This window comes from Mobula birostris, chromosome 6, assembly GCF_030028105.1.
Source record: "Mobula birostris isolate sMobBir1 chromosome 6, sMobBir1.hap1, whole genome shotgun sequence".
NCBI classification, from domain to species: Eukaryota; Metazoa; Chordata; class Chondrichthyes; order Myliobatiformes; family Myliobatidae; genus Mobula; species Mobula birostris.
In genome coordinates this window covers 24,974,981-24,994,169 of record NC_092375.1, presented here as the reverse complement: position 1 = coordinate 24,994,169, position 19,189 = coordinate 24,974,981, and the positions used below count along the sequence as shown (strand labels likewise).

General features: G+C 42.2%; 1 protein-coding gene across 3 annotated transcripts in view; it reads right to left on the bottom strand.

The window, feature by feature from the left end:
* Window positions 1-11,332: 11,332 nt before the first annotated feature.
* Window positions 11,333-19,189, bottom strand: part of umodl1 (uromodulin-like 1) — a 54,579-nt gene continuing 46,722 nt past the window's right edge. For all 3 annotated transcript variants that reach the window (XM_072260041.1, XM_072260043.1, XM_072260042.1), the window contains exons 13-16: window positions 17,608-17,838; window positions 16,577-16,736; window positions 14,011-14,101; window positions 11,333-13,245 (exon numbers count right to left, since the gene is read on the bottom strand). In XM_072260041.1, coding sequence (XP_072116142.1) covers window positions 13,058-13,245; window positions 14,011-14,101; window positions 16,577-16,736; window positions 17,608-17,838 — 670 coding nt within the window. In that variant the 3' untranslated portion in view covers window positions 11,333-13,057. The remainder of the gene's footprint in view (window positions 13,246-14,010; window positions 14,102-16,576; window positions 16,737-17,607; window positions 17,839-19,189) is intronic.

Here is a 19,189-nt window from a genome sequence, read left to right as displayed (position 1 = left end):
AAATTCAGTATCTCAGTTTAATTTCAGATGGGTGCCAGTTGGAATGAAGTATCTAGGGGTCAAACTCAGTCAGAATTTGGATGAAATTATCACTTTATATTAAGATCCATTATTGAGTAGGATAAGAAATAATCTGGATAAGTGGGGGGAAATGAGACTGTCACTCTGGGGTAAAGTCAATGTAGTTAAAATGGTCATAGCACCTCAGTTTAACTATCTTTCTCTGATGCTTCCTTTAAATATATCAAATTTGATCTACAAGCAATACAACAAAATGATCAGTGATTTTCTATGGGATAAGAAGAAGCCCAGAATTAAAATGAGTAAGATGTGTATGTCCAGGGACATGGGTGGGCTCAGTCTACCAGACGTTAGGGCATATAAATTATCCTTTGAAATGACCAAATTAGCTAAGCATTGGGACAGGGCTGATGTTGATTTAGATTGGGTAATTATAGAACGGAACCTGACTGCACCACATTCTCCCCTCAACATCCTCTCACAACATGTGGAAAACAAGACTAATCTAAATCCGATACTGTTTCACTCAAGGAGTGTGTGGAGCACTTCATAAAGCCTGTAGAATGTCACATTTAAACCAGTTATACTCCTCGCTCTGGAATAACCCTGAGATATGCATTGGGAAAAGAATGGTGTACTGGAAAGAGTGGAAGATTAAAGGTGTAAATACAGTCGGTGATCTCGATGACAATGGGGTTTTTATGTCATATGTGGATTTGCAGAGGAAATATAACTTTGTAGATAAAGGGAATTTTTGGAATTATTTACAAATAAGACATTGTATTAGTAGCATATTCAAGAACGATGACCCACAAAATAACTCTTTAATTGAATATTTTACATTAGCACAGGAAGTTCATGAAGCATCAGTGTTTTACAAAATGTTCAAGCACTCTGTGGGCGAATCGTGTAACAATCTCAAAGCAGTATGGCAGAAGGATCTTGGAAGCGCTTTGAAGACAATGAGTGGTCAAATATTTTATCAAATGTGGGTAGACATATTAGGGAAGCAAGAGGGAAATTTATTCAATATAAGATAGTACACAGATATTATTGGACACCAACTAGACTGTACAAAATGGGGAATCATAATTTATGCTGGAAATGTAGAAATGAGGTGGGCACATATTTTCTCATGATTTGGGAGTGTTCCATGGTTCATTCATTTCAGTGTAAAGTTCTCAATCTGTTGGGGAATTGATTGGGTTCCACACTGCCCTTGTGCCCACGGCTTTGTCTCCTGGGTGATAGGACAATGATACCTAATGTAAACAATGACACATTTACTATTTTAAAGATGGGTCTCATCACAGTTGCAAGAATTATATTGCAAAACTAGAAAAAAACCCAGATATCCCACTGTGAAGGAATGGACTGAGGAAATGATTAAGGTTTCATCATATGAACACAAGTTGGGAAGAATTAACAGTGAGGGAAAAGTGCAAGACACGTGGGATCAATTTTGTTTGTATGTTAATTTAAACTTAAATTAGAACTTCTTTCTGTCTCTAAGTTTTATTTGTTTTCCTGTCATGGGATAGCTGTGTAAATATGCTGTATTGTATCTGCTGTATGATATGCTGTGCTGCTTTGTTAAATAAGAATAAATAATAATAAAAATTTGAATTAAAAAAAGAATGGTGATGAGGAAAAGTTTCTTTAGCCAGAGAGTGGTGAACCTGTGGACTGCAATGCCAGAGGCGGCTGTGGAGGCCAAGTCATTGGGTATATTTAAAGCAGAGATTGATGGATTCTTGATTAGTTGGGTCATGAAGGGAAAGGGAAGAAGGCAGAAGATGGCACTGAATGGGCAAATGGATCAGCCATGATGAAACACCAGAGCAGAACTGATGGACTAAATGGCCTAGTTCTGCTCCTATATCTTGTGGTCTTATGTTCTTAAGTATGAAGCTTGGAGGGATAGATGGAAGAAGTAGAGGATTGAATGAGAAGAAATCTAATAGGAGAAGACAATGGATCATGGAAGAAAGGGAGAGAGGAGGGTAACCAGGAGGTGGTTAATGAGATTGAAGATACCCAGACAGAATATGAGGCATTGCTCTTCCAACCTGAGCATGACCTCATCATGGGATTAGAGAAGGCCGTGGACAGACATGTCAGAATTTTCTCACTCCTCCCTTTTTTTCTTATTTTCCAGGTTCATCTCAACTTTACTGCAATGTGGCACAGCCAACAGCATTACTGTGTTAATCACAGAATTATTTTCCTTTGTAACACATTTGCAACAGCCTTTCGAGATTCACTTGATTCTGACTTGGTCTCAGTGGACTGGAAGATTGCAAATGTCACTCCACTCTTTAGCAAGGGGGGAAGACAAAAGAGAGGAAACTATAGGCCAGTTAGCCTAACCTCAGTGTTTGGGAAAGTGTTGGAGTCTGTTATTAAGGATGAGGTTTCGGGGTATTTCGAGACTAATGATAAAATAAGTCAAAGTCAGCATGGTTTCTGTAAAGATAAATCTTGTGTGACAAATCTGTTAGAGTTCTTTGACGAAGTAACAAGCAGGGTGGACAAAGGAGAGGTGGTGGATGTCATTTACTTGGATTTTCAGAAGCTGTTTGATAAGGTTCCTCACATGATGTTGCTTAAAAAGATAAAGTCATATAGTGTTATAGGAAATATACTGGCATAGATAGAGGAATGGCTGACAGGCAGGAGGCAGCGAATGGGAATAAAGGGGGCCTTTTCTGGTTGCTGCCAGTGACTAGTGGTGTTCCTCAGGGGTCAGTAATGGGTCTGCTATTTTTCACATTGTTTGTCAATGACTTACATATGGAAGTGATAGCTTTGTGGCACAGTGTGCGGGATGACACAAAGACAGGTGGGGGGATAGGTAGTGCTGAGGAAGCAATGTGAACGCTGCAGGAATTGGAAGAATAGGCAAAAAAGTGGCAGATGGAATACAGTTTTGGGAAATGTATGATAATATATTTTGGTAAAAGAAACAATAGTGAGGACTATTATCTAAATGGGGAGAAAATTCAAACATCTGCAAAGGGACTGAGGAGTCCTCGTGGAAGACACCTAGAAGATTAAGGACGTTGGTGTTTCCATACCAAACCGTGATGCAACCAGGCAATATACACACCACCACGCATCTATAGAAGTTTGTCAAAGTTTTAGATAACATGTCAAATCTTTGCAAACTTCTATGAAAGTAGAGGTGCTACCGTGCTTTCTTTGTAATGACACTTACAGTACATGGTGGACCTAGGACAGATCTTCTGAAATGATAACACCGAGGAATTTAAAGTTGCTGACCCTATCCACCCTGATTTCTCAAAGAGCCAAATGAGAACTGGCTCATGGACCTCTGGTTTCCTCCTCCTGAAGTCAATAATCTCCTTGGTCTTGTTGACATTGAGAGAGGTTGTTGTTGTGACAATGCTCTGTCAGATTTTCAGTCTCCCTCCTATGTTGGAGGAGAAGATTAGGAACGTCAATGGCACCTAATGGTGACTCCTTTGCCTGCATCTTCGGAAATAGCTCTATTTCTATCTTTAATATCTATTTTTTTCCTTTTCGGGGTTATTTTGAAGACCCTGACCTGAAGCTACACGCTGACTTCAGTTCTTTGTGGGAATGGGACCCACTCTCGGGGTTTCACAACTGGCCATTATTCGACATGCCAAGGACACGGCCTAAGAGCTTAGCTTGCCTTCGGAGTTCCGAGATCTCATGGCTCTGGAGACGGGCGGATCGAAGGTCGGCGTCCCAGAAAGAGATCAGTGTGTCGTGGGAACTGGAAGTTCTATGGCTGTGTGCCCAGAGACCTGAGATCTTTGGGCACGGAACTCAGAAAACGCGATGCAACGAAGTTTTAATATCATAAACCAATGAGTTGTTTGTTATGTCTCCCCGCTCATTATGAAACAGAGACACCTCTTTCTCCCTTATTAGGGAGAGAGGCTGTGTACGTCAAATACCAGGTGAACAAGTAGTTTTTGGGGTACTGCAAGTCTGTGTCTTTGCTGTTGCTTTGCTGCATGCTTCAGTACTCGGTGGTGGGTGCCAATGCATGTTTTTTTTGCTAGTGGGGGACGGGGGATCGTTGCCTGCTGCCGCTTACGTGCGAGAGGGAGAGGAGCTGGGGGGGGCGTACTTTGGGGTTCTAACATTTTACTGTCATTCATTCTTTGGGGCAGTCCTCCATTTTCGTGGATGGTTGCGAAGAGAAAGCATTTCAGGGTGTATATTGTATACATTTCTGTAACATTAAATGTACCTTTGAAACCTATATACTGATTCGGCACCATCTTTGATTCAGACAATGATAGTGGTATTGTGGGCAAATTTAAATATGGCATGGGAGCTGTGCTTAACCTCACTGTCGTAAATATAAAACAAGTAGAGCAGATCACTAAGCACACAGCCTTGAGGTGCGCCTGCACTGGTGGAGTTTGTCGAGGAGATACTGTTGCCAGTTCAAATTGACTCAGGTCTGTGAGTGAGAAAATAGATGATCCAGTTGCCCAAGGAGTTATTGAGGCCTAGGACATGAAGTTTATTGATTAGTTTTGAGAGGATGAATACCAAGCTGTAGTTAATAAAGGGCATAACCTTCGCTGTCCAGATGTTCCAGGATTGAGTGAAGAGCCAATGAAATGGTATCTGCTGTTGACCAGTTGTGACGGTAGGCAAATTACGATTATGATTATGAGGACACGCAGTCCCCTTTTATTGTCGTTTAGTAATACATGCATTAAGAAATGATAAAAATGTTTTTCCAGAATGATATCACGAAAACACATGACAAACCCACTTAAAAACTAACAAAAACCACATAATTACAACATATAGCTACAACAGTGCAAAGCAATTGCAGTGGATCCAAGGTGCTTCTCATGTAGGAGTTGATATGCTTCATCACCAATCTCTCAAAACATTTCATCACAGAGGATGTAATTACTGTGTATAAGTAACCTTAATGATCATCAGGGGAAGCTCCTACCATAGTGGGAAAAAGACAGTCACCATCTCTTTGCAGACTGTAGAAAGCTCGGAGAGTGTAGGAAAAGATGCATGGCCGCTTACCTCAGTCCATTCCAAGCACCTATGTATCTGAGCTCCGATCTATGGTCTGCTCTCAGGATTACACACCAAAGCAGACATCAATTGCTGCTGGAAGATCACCAACTCTTGTGAAAGTTAGCTTTCCATCTGCCTGAAACCTGTTGCTTTTCCAAGACAGTGATATGTCTGTTAGAGAATGCACACTCCAGGCTGTGGAACTACGTGCTGAAGAATGCATTCAAAGGTGGCGTAGCCAATGCTGAGGCTCTGTGAGGGAGAACCACAGTCCACTACAGGACATTGATGAGGAAACCCCTGAAATATTGAAAGGGTAATTTGCTGCCTGGGCCATAAGAGTGGCAATGGCCTTATTTTTGCCAAGTTTATTCCACTGAATGTAATGACCATGTATATAAAAATTGTGCACTGACATTTCTTTGTATGTACTGTATATCTAAAATTAAACAAGCACCTCCTATACAACAGGATGGTCACCCTATGGATTAATGGCAGGAAGATCCATCAGTACATTTGTCATTAGCAACTCTGAATGAGGGGTTGCATGACATGTCGAAACTTGAAATGGATGGGTTACAGCAGCAGAAGACCATAGTCATATGCAGCATCTACAGTTACAATCAAGCACAAACAGCCACAAGTTTTCATGGTGCATCAGAAGTTGTCCTGGAGCCACATTTCTGCAAGAACAAGCACACAGCAGTTCCTCATCTTGGGCTGGGTCCACCGCAGACATGGGCAATCCAGCTTGACTTCCAGGGAGACAGCACCACTGAGGGGAGAGCCAGCCTGCAGGGACCAGCCCACAGCCCAGCACGGGGGGATTTCAGAAGTAAGCTTTTTACACGGAGTGGCAGTTATGTGGAATACTCAGCCAGGAGTGATGGTAGAGCCAGATACCTGAGAAGCATTTAAGAAACTCTTAGACAGGCACATGGATGATAGAAAATGGAGGGCTATGGAGGAGGGAAGGGTTAGATTCATCTTAGGGTAGGCTAGAAAGTTGGCACAACATCATGGGCTGAAGAGCTTATAATGTACTGCGATGCTCCATGTTTTACATCCTGAGTTAGTTTCTTCTTCAATCCCTTATGCCTTCCTCCAATTACCCGAAAATTACATCCCTCATATTCGCCATTTCAACCCGGAATATTTGTACAAAATCTGAAAACACAGGGGATTCTGCACTACCCAGGACATGCTTCTTCTCATTGTTACCATCAGGAAGGAGGTGCAGAAGCCCGAAGGCACACTCTCAGTGATTCAAGAACAGATTCTTCCTCTCTGCCGTCTGATTTCTAAATGGGCGTTGGACTCATGAACGCTACTTCACTTTTTTTATTTTAGTTTTTCTTTGCTACTTATCTTAATTTAACAATTTAATATGTGTACTTATTGTAATTCAGTTTTTTTCTATATTGAATTGTACTGCTGCTGCAAAGTTAACAAATTTCCTGCCATATACTGTTGATATTAAACCTGGTTCTGATTCTGACAAAATACTGGAGAAACTCAGCAGGTCAGGCAGCACCTATGGAGGGGAATAAACAGTCAACGTTTCTGGCCGAGACCCTTTATCAGTCCTTATGAGGAGCTTCAGCCCAAATCATCCACTATTTTTTTTTGAGTAAGTTTATAAACAAGATGCAGGAACAGAAAATGTAAAACTAGTGCAATGAATTATGAATTTTGGGTGTGTTCAGACCGCTGCTGAAAAAGATGATTTACGCTGGACAATGAAACGAATGGTATAATAGATTCACTTCAGGTTCCTCCAGCGTTTTGTGTGTGTTGTTCACTTCAGGTAAAGCTGCCTAAACCCCAGAAGATGCAAAAGGAACAGTTCTGAGCATGGTGGATTACATAGTGACAGTATATCACCAGGGAGCAAGTAGATGGGACTCGGAGTCACTTCTTCCGGGGAGTCATATACAAATATTGGAAACAAATAAGCTTGTTAATGTAATAGAGCATATTTATCTTCCCAACTGCTTGGAATTGTGAGAATGCTCTGAGTTTAAGTGTTAAAGCTTTAATTCATTGAGGAAACATATTCATTAATTTTGATGTTCTGGCATTTTCTTAACAAAAATCCTCTTTTTAATTATTTGCTGAGCCTGAGTCTTCCAAAATGGTAATGAACGGACAGGAATGGAAACTTTCCTGTTTCAAGGAATGCAAATGTATGTTGTTGAAAAAGTATTGGTTTCCAAAATGTAAATAAACAAAGATCTCTGCCAAGTGCAGATTGGGCCATATGCTACAAATGTTGGGTTACTGGGTGTTGGCAATAGGTATTTTTCGATATGTTCATCCTGAAAACTTGTTGGTTTAAAATGGAATAAAATGACGTTTTTCAACAAAGGGAGTTGTGGAATAATAGTTAAAGATTATTGGGCGATTATCGGAAACAGTTGATTCTATATTGAATCCTGAAGGCACCATTTTTCCTCAGGAAAAGGCGAGGTTGTGTCCTGCAACCTTATATTGAGTTCATTAGAAAAAAGTGAAAGGCCCCGACAGCTGAGAATGGGAGCAGGATGGAAAGTTAAAGTGATAGGCAACTGAAAACTCTATGTTACTCTTCCTCTGATTGCAAAACCCTGTTGGGTATTGGTAACACAAAATACTGTACTGTGTCTGGTTCATTAGTTCAGCAGTGAGCCGGATGGCAGAGGAGCCATGTGGTCTCAGGTCGTTTTGCAGATCAGGCCCTCATGCTGCAGTGTCACCTGTTGGACCCACCCAGGCCAGAGCCGGTGTGAGAGAGGACAGGCATAATGGGTGTGCTGGATTTCGTGCTGGGCCATGGGCTGGCCCCTGCAGGCCAGCTCTCCCCTCAGTGGTGCTCTCTCCCTGGAAGTCAAGCTGGATTGCTCATGTCTATGGCGGACCCATTAGTGCACATGTGCCGGTCGTGCATGCTGCCTGTTACAGCCGTTCCAATCAGTATTCTTACTTTTTAACACGTTATTTTTTTGTAATTTTTTTTCCACGGTAACACGTTGAAGCTGCACCCTCCCTAACATGCTGGTAGAGAGAGTTTTATTTGGGTTTTTAGCGCTGGAAATAGTTACATTCCGACACGTCTCATTAGCGGGGCAGAAGCATGGTCGCATTGTTTATTCCAGGGACCAGCTGATTGAGCTTCTGCCGGCCGGTTTAGCGAGCAGAGCGGCGGACACCCCTGCTGAAATCTGGAGGAAAACACACAGAGGATGCAGAGGGGGATCACAAAGTCGAGGAAAGAGGACCAGGTCGAGACAACAGAGACTTATGGAGAGGAGGAGTTCGGTGGGTAATAAAATGGACAAGTTCACAGCGCTAGCCAGGTGTCAAAGAACATTTCGGGAGTGCAATGTTATGTGTTTCACTGGAACGGGGCTGCACAAGGACAAACCCGATCAAAACTTTTCCATGGACGGCTTCCAGACTGTTTGGGCTAACCGGAAGTGCACTGGGAGCGGTAAGCGTAAAGGAGTTAGGTGCTTACTGTTCTGGTTAACAACAGATGGTGCAATCCGGGTCATATTACGATCGAGGAACGTGTTTGTAGACCGGATATTGAACTTTTTACTGTTGGACTTTGGTCATATTTCACCGAGATACAACACTGGGCAGCACGGGAGGTCGTTCCTGCCTGTGGCCATCGAACTTGCAGCTCCTCCCGTGGAGGGTCAGACACCCTGAGCCAAAAGACTGGTCCTGGACTTATTTTCCATCTGGCATAGTTTGCATTTTGCTGTTTGATTGTTTGTGGTTTTTGTATTGCTATATTTATGCTCTATTCTTGGTTGGTGCGGCTGTAACGAAACCCAATTTCCCTCGGGATCAATAAAGTATATCTATCTATCAATCTATCTATCTATGTGCTGCGTGCTTGTTCTTGCAGAAACGTGGCTCCAGGACAACTTCTGATGCACCATGAAAACTTGTGGCCGTTTATGCTTGATTGTAACTGTATGTGCTGCATATGACTATGGTCTTCTGCTGCTGTAACCCATCCATTTCAAGTTACGACATGTCATGCATTCAGAAATGATCTTCTGTACACCACTGTAGTAATGCACATTGTGTTACTTTCACCTTCCTGTTCAGCTTGAACCCATATGGCCATTCTCCTCTGACCTCTCCCATTAACAAGCCTTTTTTTTTATCCACAGAACTGTTGCTCGCCAGATATTTTTTTCACTCTATATTCTGTAAACTCTGGCGAGAGTTGTGTGTCTGGAGATAGTTTGCTGACGACATCATTGTTGTGGGCTGTATCAAAGGGGTGATGAATCAGCACACAGGAGAAAGACTGAAAACTTGGCTGAGTGGTGTAATAACAACAACCTCTCACTCAATGTCAATAAGACCAGGGAACTGATAGTAAACTTGAGGAGAGGGAAACCAGAGGTTCATGAGCCAGTAATCATCGGGGGAGCAGAGGTGGAGAGGGTCAGTAACTTTAAATTCCTGAGTGTCACTATCTCAGGGGACCTGTTCTGGACCCATCATATAAATATTACTGCAAAGAAAGCACCACAGTGCCTCTACTTCCTAGGAGTCTGCAGAGGTTTGGCATGTCACATGCTCCAAATGCTCATATATCCTGTCTTTAAGAATTCTTTCCAAATGATTGCCACCTCTGATGTAAGACTCAGTGCTCTGTAATTCCCAGGGTTATCCCTGCTACCTTTCTTGAACAAAGGAATAAGTTCAAGTTTAATTGCTATTCAACCATAAACATGTAACAGCATTCCTCTGGGTCCAAGGTGGATAACACAGTACATATAATCACACATTGCACATATAGTTACGATAGCTCATACAATCACAAAAGAAGAAACAATAATAATAATTATAATAAAAGTAAGGGAGAAGACGGTGGCACGACGACAGTGTGCGCGGCCTCTCCGGTGATGAATATCTGTTAACTGTCAAGTAGGGGACCGTGCACAATTCTGATTTGATGGAGACAGATGTGAGTGCACAGTGGAACATCTGGAAAACTTCTGAAATGTCTGCTTTGCTACTGCTGCTGCTGTGTGGAAACCAGAGTCTCTGGAGCTGAAGGCCTCAAAATCCTCGGCTTTGCGTGTTTCAGCGGCCGGGGAGAGGTCGAAGGCGCTCGGCAGAGGATGGCGCTCGGGAGGCTGTATCGGAGAGGCTGCTCGGAAGCTCAGAGTTTTCGAACGGATGGACTCAGGGTCGGCTGTGGTTGGCTGCTTCCAAGGTATCGGCAAGTCGACGGTGCCTGGAGGTTTATGGCAGGGAGTTTCTCCCTTTTGACGCTGCTATCGGAGACTCGGGAGTCGATCGACTCGGGACTTTGAGACTATTTTTTTTACTGTGCCTATGGACTGTTCTTCATCAAATTATGGTATTGCTTTGCACTGCTGTAACTATATGTTATAATTATGTGGTTTTGTCAGTATTGGTCTTTGGTCTGTCTTGATTTTTGTGATACAGTATCACGCTGGAGAAACATTGTATCATTTCTTAATGCATGTATGCATTTCTAAATGACAATAAAAGAGGACAGAGTGTTCTCATAATCTAATCTAAAAAAATAATATTAACCCAAGCTCCTAGGTGGCATGGCCTGAAGTTTGATGGTGCTTGAGATGTTGTCCTGGAGCCATGTTTCTGTAGAACAAATATGCAGCAGTTCTCATTACATACTGGTGTAGCTGAAGATGAACACAATCCAGCTTGTCTGTATTTGCCGCCCTCCAGTTTTCTGGTATTACTCCTGTGGCAAGTGAGGAAGCAAAGATCAACGACAATGGGGCAGCAGTCTCGTCCCTTACTTCCTGCAGTAAGCTGGAATGTAAACATTTAGCTGATCCTGAGGCCACTCAGATCTAGGCTACAGCTTGGAGTGCACACCCGTGCACACAGACACACACAGTTGCATCATTTACTGCACCTGGGGTTGAGCTGAATGCAGTATGATCCTCCTGACATTTGTCCATGTGCAGATGCTTATGTTTCACCCTAGCATGAATTTCAGTTCCCGACAACATAGACCAGACTAATCTTCCAGCTTCTTGACCTTCATAACACAGAGCTGTATACACACCATTGATCACCCAGGAAGATTTTCTTATTGCATGAAGTCACCTGTTTCTCAAGGAAACAAAATCTTCCAGCCTTACCTGCTAGTGGTTTAAACATGGCACCAAACTACCAAAGTGATTGATTGACTTTTAAATTACTCAAGAGGATGCAGGGAGATACCTAAACTTACACAGGTTATACAAGCATTCAGCTTTTATTCAAAGAATATTTTATTTTATTTTTACACTGTAGGCTATAATGATCCGGAATGCTTTGAGACGAAGATGGTAGCAGTTTCAACAATAGTTTACAAAAGAGATTTGGATAAATACCTGAAAGGGGATTGCACGCAGGGCTGTGGGGCAAATGGCTCTTTGTGTGCAGTAACGTTTAATGGCCCATCCACCACGGTGCTGTAAAATCACCCCAAATGAAGTCTGAACAGACCAGTAGCAGGAGCACACCACATGCAAGGACAGATTTGAAACTGGTGGGGAAGGGTTCCTAGAGTTTTGGTTGAGAGAACTGGCTTGAGGTATAGACTGAATGGGTGGAAATTGGTGGGGTCCAGCGGTTGCTTGGTAGCTGTTGTCATTGGGCTCAGGATTTGTTCATAAGGCTAGGAGATGTATTCTTTGCTTACAGGTTATCTGGAACAAGTGTAACCTGAAATCCAGCCAACACAGCCATAAAAGAGAAAGAAGAAAAGAGAAAGAGACACTTATGTTTCTATAGGATTTGTCAAAATACTAGGATGCTTTTGAGTACTTTTGTCACTGTTATACCCACAGATAGCATAGTCAGGTGATTAATTTTGCAACATGAACTGGAGTTAAATGTTGGTCAAGATATTGATTAGAGCAGAGATCTGAAAGCTTGGTCAAAGACTTTAAATGAGTCGAGAGGGACAAAGATCCACAAGTTTATTGAGATAAAATGATAGGCCATGTAGTATTGAATGATGGAGCAGGCTCAGATATAGCTACTCCCACTACCGTTCTATGTTGACGAGGGACTTACACAATTTAGGACTTAGTAACAGTCTTTTGTATTGTGGGGCTCATGATGAGGATGTGGGTATCCCTAATCTGGCTGCACAAGTCCCCAATGAAATTATTAGAAAGTTAGAAACCTTTAGGTGTGCTCGCGACACATATTTATTGAGATACAGTGCGGTATAGGCTCTTCTAGCCCTTTAAGCCACACCGCCCGTCAATCCTCCAATTTCATCCTAGCCTAATGACCAATTGAGCTCCAACCAGTACATCTTTTGGATTGTGGGAGGAAACTAAGTCACCAGGAGGAAATCCATATGGTCACATGCAAAACTTGCAAACTCCTTTCCGGCAGTGGCAGCAATTGAACCCAGGTCACTTGCACTGTAAAGTGTTGTCCTAACCACTAAACTACTGTACCACCCCACAACCAGTAAATATACAGGAATTCACTTAGAGAATAAAATTTCCAGGGATAAGGGATTGTAATATCTGAGCGACCATTGCAAAAGGACATTTGATACACCCTTTTATGGCATGAGTAACAACAGGGTTGGGATTAATGTTACCTGGAGGGAGGAAGAATTCTTCCAATGGGGGAGCCTCTCAATGCAGGGAACTGCTGTTGCTTATTTAAAGGGAGATGCACCAATGAATGGGTTTAGAAGTTCAGGTTATTTTACAATGAGTTGAAGAGAGGTGAGTGTACGACTGTCAATGGTGAAGCAAGGAAAATGAAAGTCGGCACTGTATACAGGGCCAGGATTGCTGGAGTACAGTACAGAAATCCAATAAAGCAGTAGTGACGGGGAGAGGGAAGGTTTATCTGAATCCCTTTGTCCAAAACCACACTGAGAGAGGAGGATAACTGATAGGGTTTTCTACAACAGTCCTGGTCATGGCGTCCTTCCCGCATCATCCTGGTTACTGTTCCTACACGGTCAGTAGTTGTCGAAAGGCTGGTAGTCCGGACCAGTGGGCTGAGCAGAGAGGCTGCGGCCCCACCGGGTGTACACGGTCATCAGAACCGCAGATATCACCACAAGCGTCAGGCAGAGGAGAATTCCGAGGCCCACCACTGCCTTCAGTGCCACGATATTTTCATCCAACTCCACCACAGGTCTACCTTCTGTTGGAAGATGAAAACACAGATATCTTCAGCAGTTCAATAACACAGATATCAGATATCATTATGGACTAGAAAACTGTCCTTGAAGTAATAATGAGTTTACTGGGGCTACAGCGATGTATATATCAACGGTACAAGACTAGCATGGAATCAACACTTGGTTTGCGTGTGATAGTGGGAAGATTTTAAATATGGATTTGTTTGAACGTCCTGATTTTTCTCTGATCTTTAACATGTAAAATGTGTGTAGTGCTGGGCATAGGCAGACCTCTCCAGCGAAAGCATCTCCAAATGATGCCTGCTGTACCTTGTTTAGTCAAATGCTTCATTTCCACCAGAACTTTTCTCTAGTGACTTCATTAACACAACAACAATTCCAAATCTTTTTCCTCTTTTTCCCCATATAACAACAATAAACCAATTCCAATGGAAGCTCCTGCAGTTCCAGTCCAAGCACATTATTGCTGTGTCATGTCAGCATAATGTTTGACAGCAGCTCTTGCACATCAAGCCTGATATAATTGTATGGAGTTAGATGGAATCCTACTGAAGAAGTACATACTCCCTCAATTACGCCAAACAACGTACATCTCATTTTCTGACTGGCATTGGCGGCAGATGCCTTGGACTATTTTAGCAGCATTAAGTATCTAACTTGATCTGACAGCAAAGGTCATCATTGTCCTGCACTGTGTTCTGCCTTTCATTGGAATGTTTGCTTTGGGCAAAACAGCTTCTGACCCTTGGAAATCCACCATCACTTACCATTGCTGTATCTGCGATACAGGGGCCCGAGTGACACAGTCCTCTTTGCAACAACTTCAGCATCCTTGATCAAATGAGAGTCGCTGCATGACTGGTTAAAAAAGACAAACATAAAATTAATGAGAAGCAGCTCAGCTCCATTTGGGGAGCTTACCTCTATCTAGGACAGGTAGCATAAATGGGTAAGTATTCCCTCCACCACAGATGTACCATGGTCAAAGTATCCACAAATACACTGTGGCCATTTGCCACGACTACTCTGACAGCTCCTCCCAGACGCATAATCCTATCCACATTAGCATAGCACTAATACAGTGCCAGCGACACAGATTAAATCCCACCGCTGTCTGTAAGGAGTTTGTACGTTCTCCCCATGCCCATGTGTTTCCTTTGACTGTGCCGATTTCCTCCCACATTCCAAAGACGTGCAGGTTAGGTTTAGTGAATTGTGGGGCATGTTATGTTGGTGATGGAAGTGTAGTTGACACTTGCAGGCTGCCCAGCACAACTCTTGCCGATTTGATTTGAGACAAATGATGCATTTCACTGTATATTTCCAAGTACATTCGACAAATAAAGCTAAGGGGAGGGGAGGGGAGGAGAAGATGGCTGCGCGACGAAGCATGCTCGGCCGCTCCGAAATGATATCGTATTTGTTAAGTAGGTACCGTGCACAATCCCAATTGATGGAGATGGACGTGAGAAGCACAGAGGAACATCTGGAGAAACTTCTGAAATGCCTGCTTTGCTGCCATTGCTACTGTGAGATCGAGGATCTCCGGAGGGGAAGGCCCCAAATCCTCGGCTTTACCTATTGCCTGTTGCCGGGGCCGGGGTTGAAGCGCTCAGCAGAGATGGTGCTCGGTGTCAGAGGGCTGGTTGGAGGCTCGAAGTTTTCGGACGGACTCAAGAGTCGGCTGTGGTCGGGTGCTTCCAGGGTGCTGCATTGGCAAGTTTGTGGAGCTGGAAGCTTGTGGCAGGAAAAAAGTTTCTCTTCCTTCTACCGTCTGCGTGAGATGATGGGACTTTCGAGAGACTTTAAGACTTTTTTACCATGCCCATGGTCTGTTCCTTATCAAATTACAGTATTGCTCTGCACTGTTGAAACTATACGTTATAATTATGTGGTTTTTGTCAGTTTTTTTAGTCTTGGTTTGTCTTGTGTTTCTGTGATATCATTCTGGAGGAACATTGTATCATTTCTTAATGCATGCATTTCTAAATGACAATAAAAGAGGACTGCATATCCTCATAATCTAATCTAATCTAATCTTTAAAAAGATTAGATAGATAAATAAATACATTGATAAAAATAATTGCAAACGTACATAAATAAATGAACAAACAATCAGGCACAAGGACAAGGACAAGGACAGCAGGTACCTATGGCCTTAGCTATGGTTTCTCCCAAAGCCCCCTACAACTCTGACTGGAAATATATTATGAAAAGGGTAGAGGGGTGGGATTAGTGTGTTTCTTCAGAGCCTCTGGAGGTTTGTTGGACAGACTACCCTGCCAAAATTCTTTGACAATGATTGGCATCCATTTCACTAGTTTAATGCTTCACATTTCAACTTAGGTGCAAGAAGAAGAAGAATGCACTGCAGCAACACACCAAGCTGACTTCAACAGCCCCGCTAAATCTGCAGCTTTTCTTATTTCCAAGCACTTCTGGGGTCTGGAGTTGGAAATGGCGAGGAGAATCCAACACTTTCTTTGAAGAATATTAGTGAAAAGGTATGAATTTAAAAGTGCAAGCTGCTTGCCAAGTCAATTTTTTTTGGCATATGTACAACTACACGTATGTTCTTATGTATTCAAATTGCCAAGCCCAGTCATGATGCAACCAGTCAGGATTCTTTCAACATTCATCTGTAGAAGTTTGTTAGAGTGACATGTCAAATCTCAATTTTCTTCTCTGCTCCTCATTAGTGAGACTAGCTATGTTAGTCCCAGACTACTTAAATAATCTAAATTGAATTCTGTGAATGCAGTGGGATTTAAATTCATATCTTTAGTTTCTTTAGTCCAGACCTCTGAATTAATCGTCCATGTATTTAACTGTTCTGCTGCCACTCTCAAGTATGAAGATTTTCACGTGGAGAAGAACTCACTTTTGGATAGTAACTTCTATATCCAAAGGCTGTTCAGAGCCATTGACTTACTTTTGAAATCTTATCACATTTATACAGCTGCCAATTTACACCCAAGGCCCCTCAAGGAGTGATGAGTGGATTATAGTCTAGAAAATCAGCTGCTGAGGGAAGGATTTGTCCAGGGTCAATACGAGGAATGACAGCAACCACCTCATTATTGGTCCTCTGAAGTAAATTCGGTACCACCCAAGACTCAAATGGGCCAAAATTGTCCAAATGACAGGTGTGGTTTCAAAACAATCAAGCCCCAGTCTACGATAGCAACTGAGCAGCAAACATCAACTAATTCTAGTCTAACTTGGAGGCAAGATTGTGTATATTGTTCAACTGCAAGTAAAAGGCAATTTGATATTTCCAGAACGTGATCCCATGCAAAGAAATGGCCCAAGGAAACAAAGAACTAGACTTACCAGCTGGCAAATAGATCCATTTGCTTCCAAGCAGACATGAGTCTGGCAGTGTATATAGACAAAAGGCATGCTAATGAATGAAAATATTTTCAGAGTAAAATTTGCACTAGCGGAGTTTCCATTTTCAGACATTTTTATCTGTGATCCTGGAACTGGGCATCTGAAATGGGAAAAGGCAAGAGAATGTGTTTGGAATTAAGCAATTAAAATTTGTTAAATAAGACTCAGTGTTGGGCCTGGACCTCAGTTATTTAGCAAATTCATAAGTTCTGCAAGGGTGAAGAGGAGGAATTGCATCTTGTTATTTTTCATTGAAGAATAAATCACCTTGACATACAGGGATGAGAAAAGTCTTATCTACACCACCTGGTATGTGCCAAGTGGACTGATTACTGTGGCCATAAAATGATCCTATTTGCTCTCATTGCATAGAAGGAAAATAATAGATATTCCCTCCCATCAACATTATATTGATGATGTTCCCTGAACAGACAACCTGGATGGATGATTTAGTCAAAAAAGGGATCTGACATAGTTAGTCCTGACGAAGGGTCTCGGCCTGAAATGTCGACTGTACCTCTTCCTACAGATGCTGCCTGGCCTGCTGCGTTCACCAGCAACTTTGATGTGTGTTGCTGACATAGTTTAAGTCTTCCCCCAAAGGAGGAATATTGACAGTCCACACACACACTCACAAACTATCCGTTGGGCAAAATGCCCAACAGTCCACCTGTCCATCTGAATAATACTGCAAGGGACCTTTCCTGCACCAAGCAGGAGTAACTACCTTCAAGCTAGAAGAAGATGACTAGATCAGAACACAATAAATAAATTACATTTCAGAACATGAATTCAAACCTTGATTTAATAGATAAAAGGTAACCTTTGGTTTAATGTGGTCTTTCATATTAGTATACAAAACAGGCTACCTGGCATAATTTGAGCATTCCCCCATCTCCCATCCCAAACCTCAGCCAATATCATCCAATAATATCCATCTCTCTGTACACTTTTTGGCATCTGTCTCTTACCCTTTTTTGATAATACTGTGCAAAGAGTCGCTAGTTGTGTTGTTGCTTAGTGTTGCCCAGCACTCCGCGAGGACCAACTTGGCTCTGTTGTCTGATGTATCAATCGAAACTTGTATGGACACTTCATCGTCAGGATCTAGAAGAGGGTTCTCCAATAATGTTTGGTTCTGACTGAAGGTTTCAATGCTGGCTGTGTAGTTTCCAATTCCCTCCAGGCTCATGCTAATCCTCCTTGAAGCAGATAGTAAATTGTTAGGAGTCTACAAGTGAATATGAACTTTTTAAAAAGTGTTCTGGTTCTAAATTAATGTATGAAGTCAGCTGTATTTCAAAAGGACCACGAGGTAAAGGAGGTAAAGTCAAATTGACGCAAATCAAACTTGGCCTTAAGTTAGGAGCATTTCCTTCAGATGCCTTCAGTGATATTCTTACAATAATAAATGGATGGAATTAAATACAAAAAGGTGGAAGTTCAACCTGATTGGATATTGCTAAACATGGAGTTTATGAAAGACCGCTTTGAAATTTGAAGTCCATTGAACAAATACAATCGATATTACATCGAGCCATAGAGTCAGAGAACTTGACAATATGGAGAACAGACCCTTCAACACAACTGATCCATGCCAAATGAGTTCTCTAACTGAGAGAGCACCAGTTACAGTACCTGTATTTGGTCTATAACATATTCTATCCATGTACCTATCTAATTGTCTTTTAAACATTCTAAGTGCTTACTACAGATGATAAGGTTCTACTTTGGCTGTTTTGAGGATCTATCGCAGCTACTTATTGACTGTAGCTTTGTCTTCAATGCCATAATTCCAAGCAAACTCAATTCCAAACCACCAAACCTGACACTCAACAACTCGTTTGAAACTTGATCCTTAATTTCCTGATCAATAGATCATAATCTATAAAGATTAGTAGCAACACCTCCGCTATGATTATCCTCTACACTCATGCCCCACAAGACTGTGTCCTCTACTCAACTACCTGTACACTTACGACTGCAAAAGAGGTCAGGCATAATTTGTGTAAAGAAAAACCTTGTGTAAATAGCTTAGGTTTGTGATTTCCCATTTTACTCTACACGTAGTGCATGACCTGTTGAGTATTTCTACCACTGTGTTTCAATTAGGAAGATGGCGTCATTATGGACCAAATGCAAATAACTAGGAGTACTTTATACTTTATACATTATTGTCGCCAAACAATTGATACTAGAACATACAATCATCACAGCGATATTTGATTCTGTGCTTCCCACTCCCTGGATTACAAATCGATAGTAAATATTAAAAATTTAAATTATAAATCATAAATAGAAAGTAGAAAAATGGAAAGTAAGGTAGTGCAAAAAAACCGAGAGGCAGGTCTGGATATTTGGAGGGTACGGCCCAGATCCAGGTCAGGATCCGTTCAGCAGTCTTATCACAGTTGGAAAGAAGCTGTTCCCAAATCTGGCCGTACGAGTCTTCAAGCTCCTGAGCCTTCTCCCAGAGGGAAGAGGGATGAAAAGTGTGTTGGCTGGGTGGGTCATGTCCTTGATTATCCTGGCAGCACTGCTCCGACAGCGTGC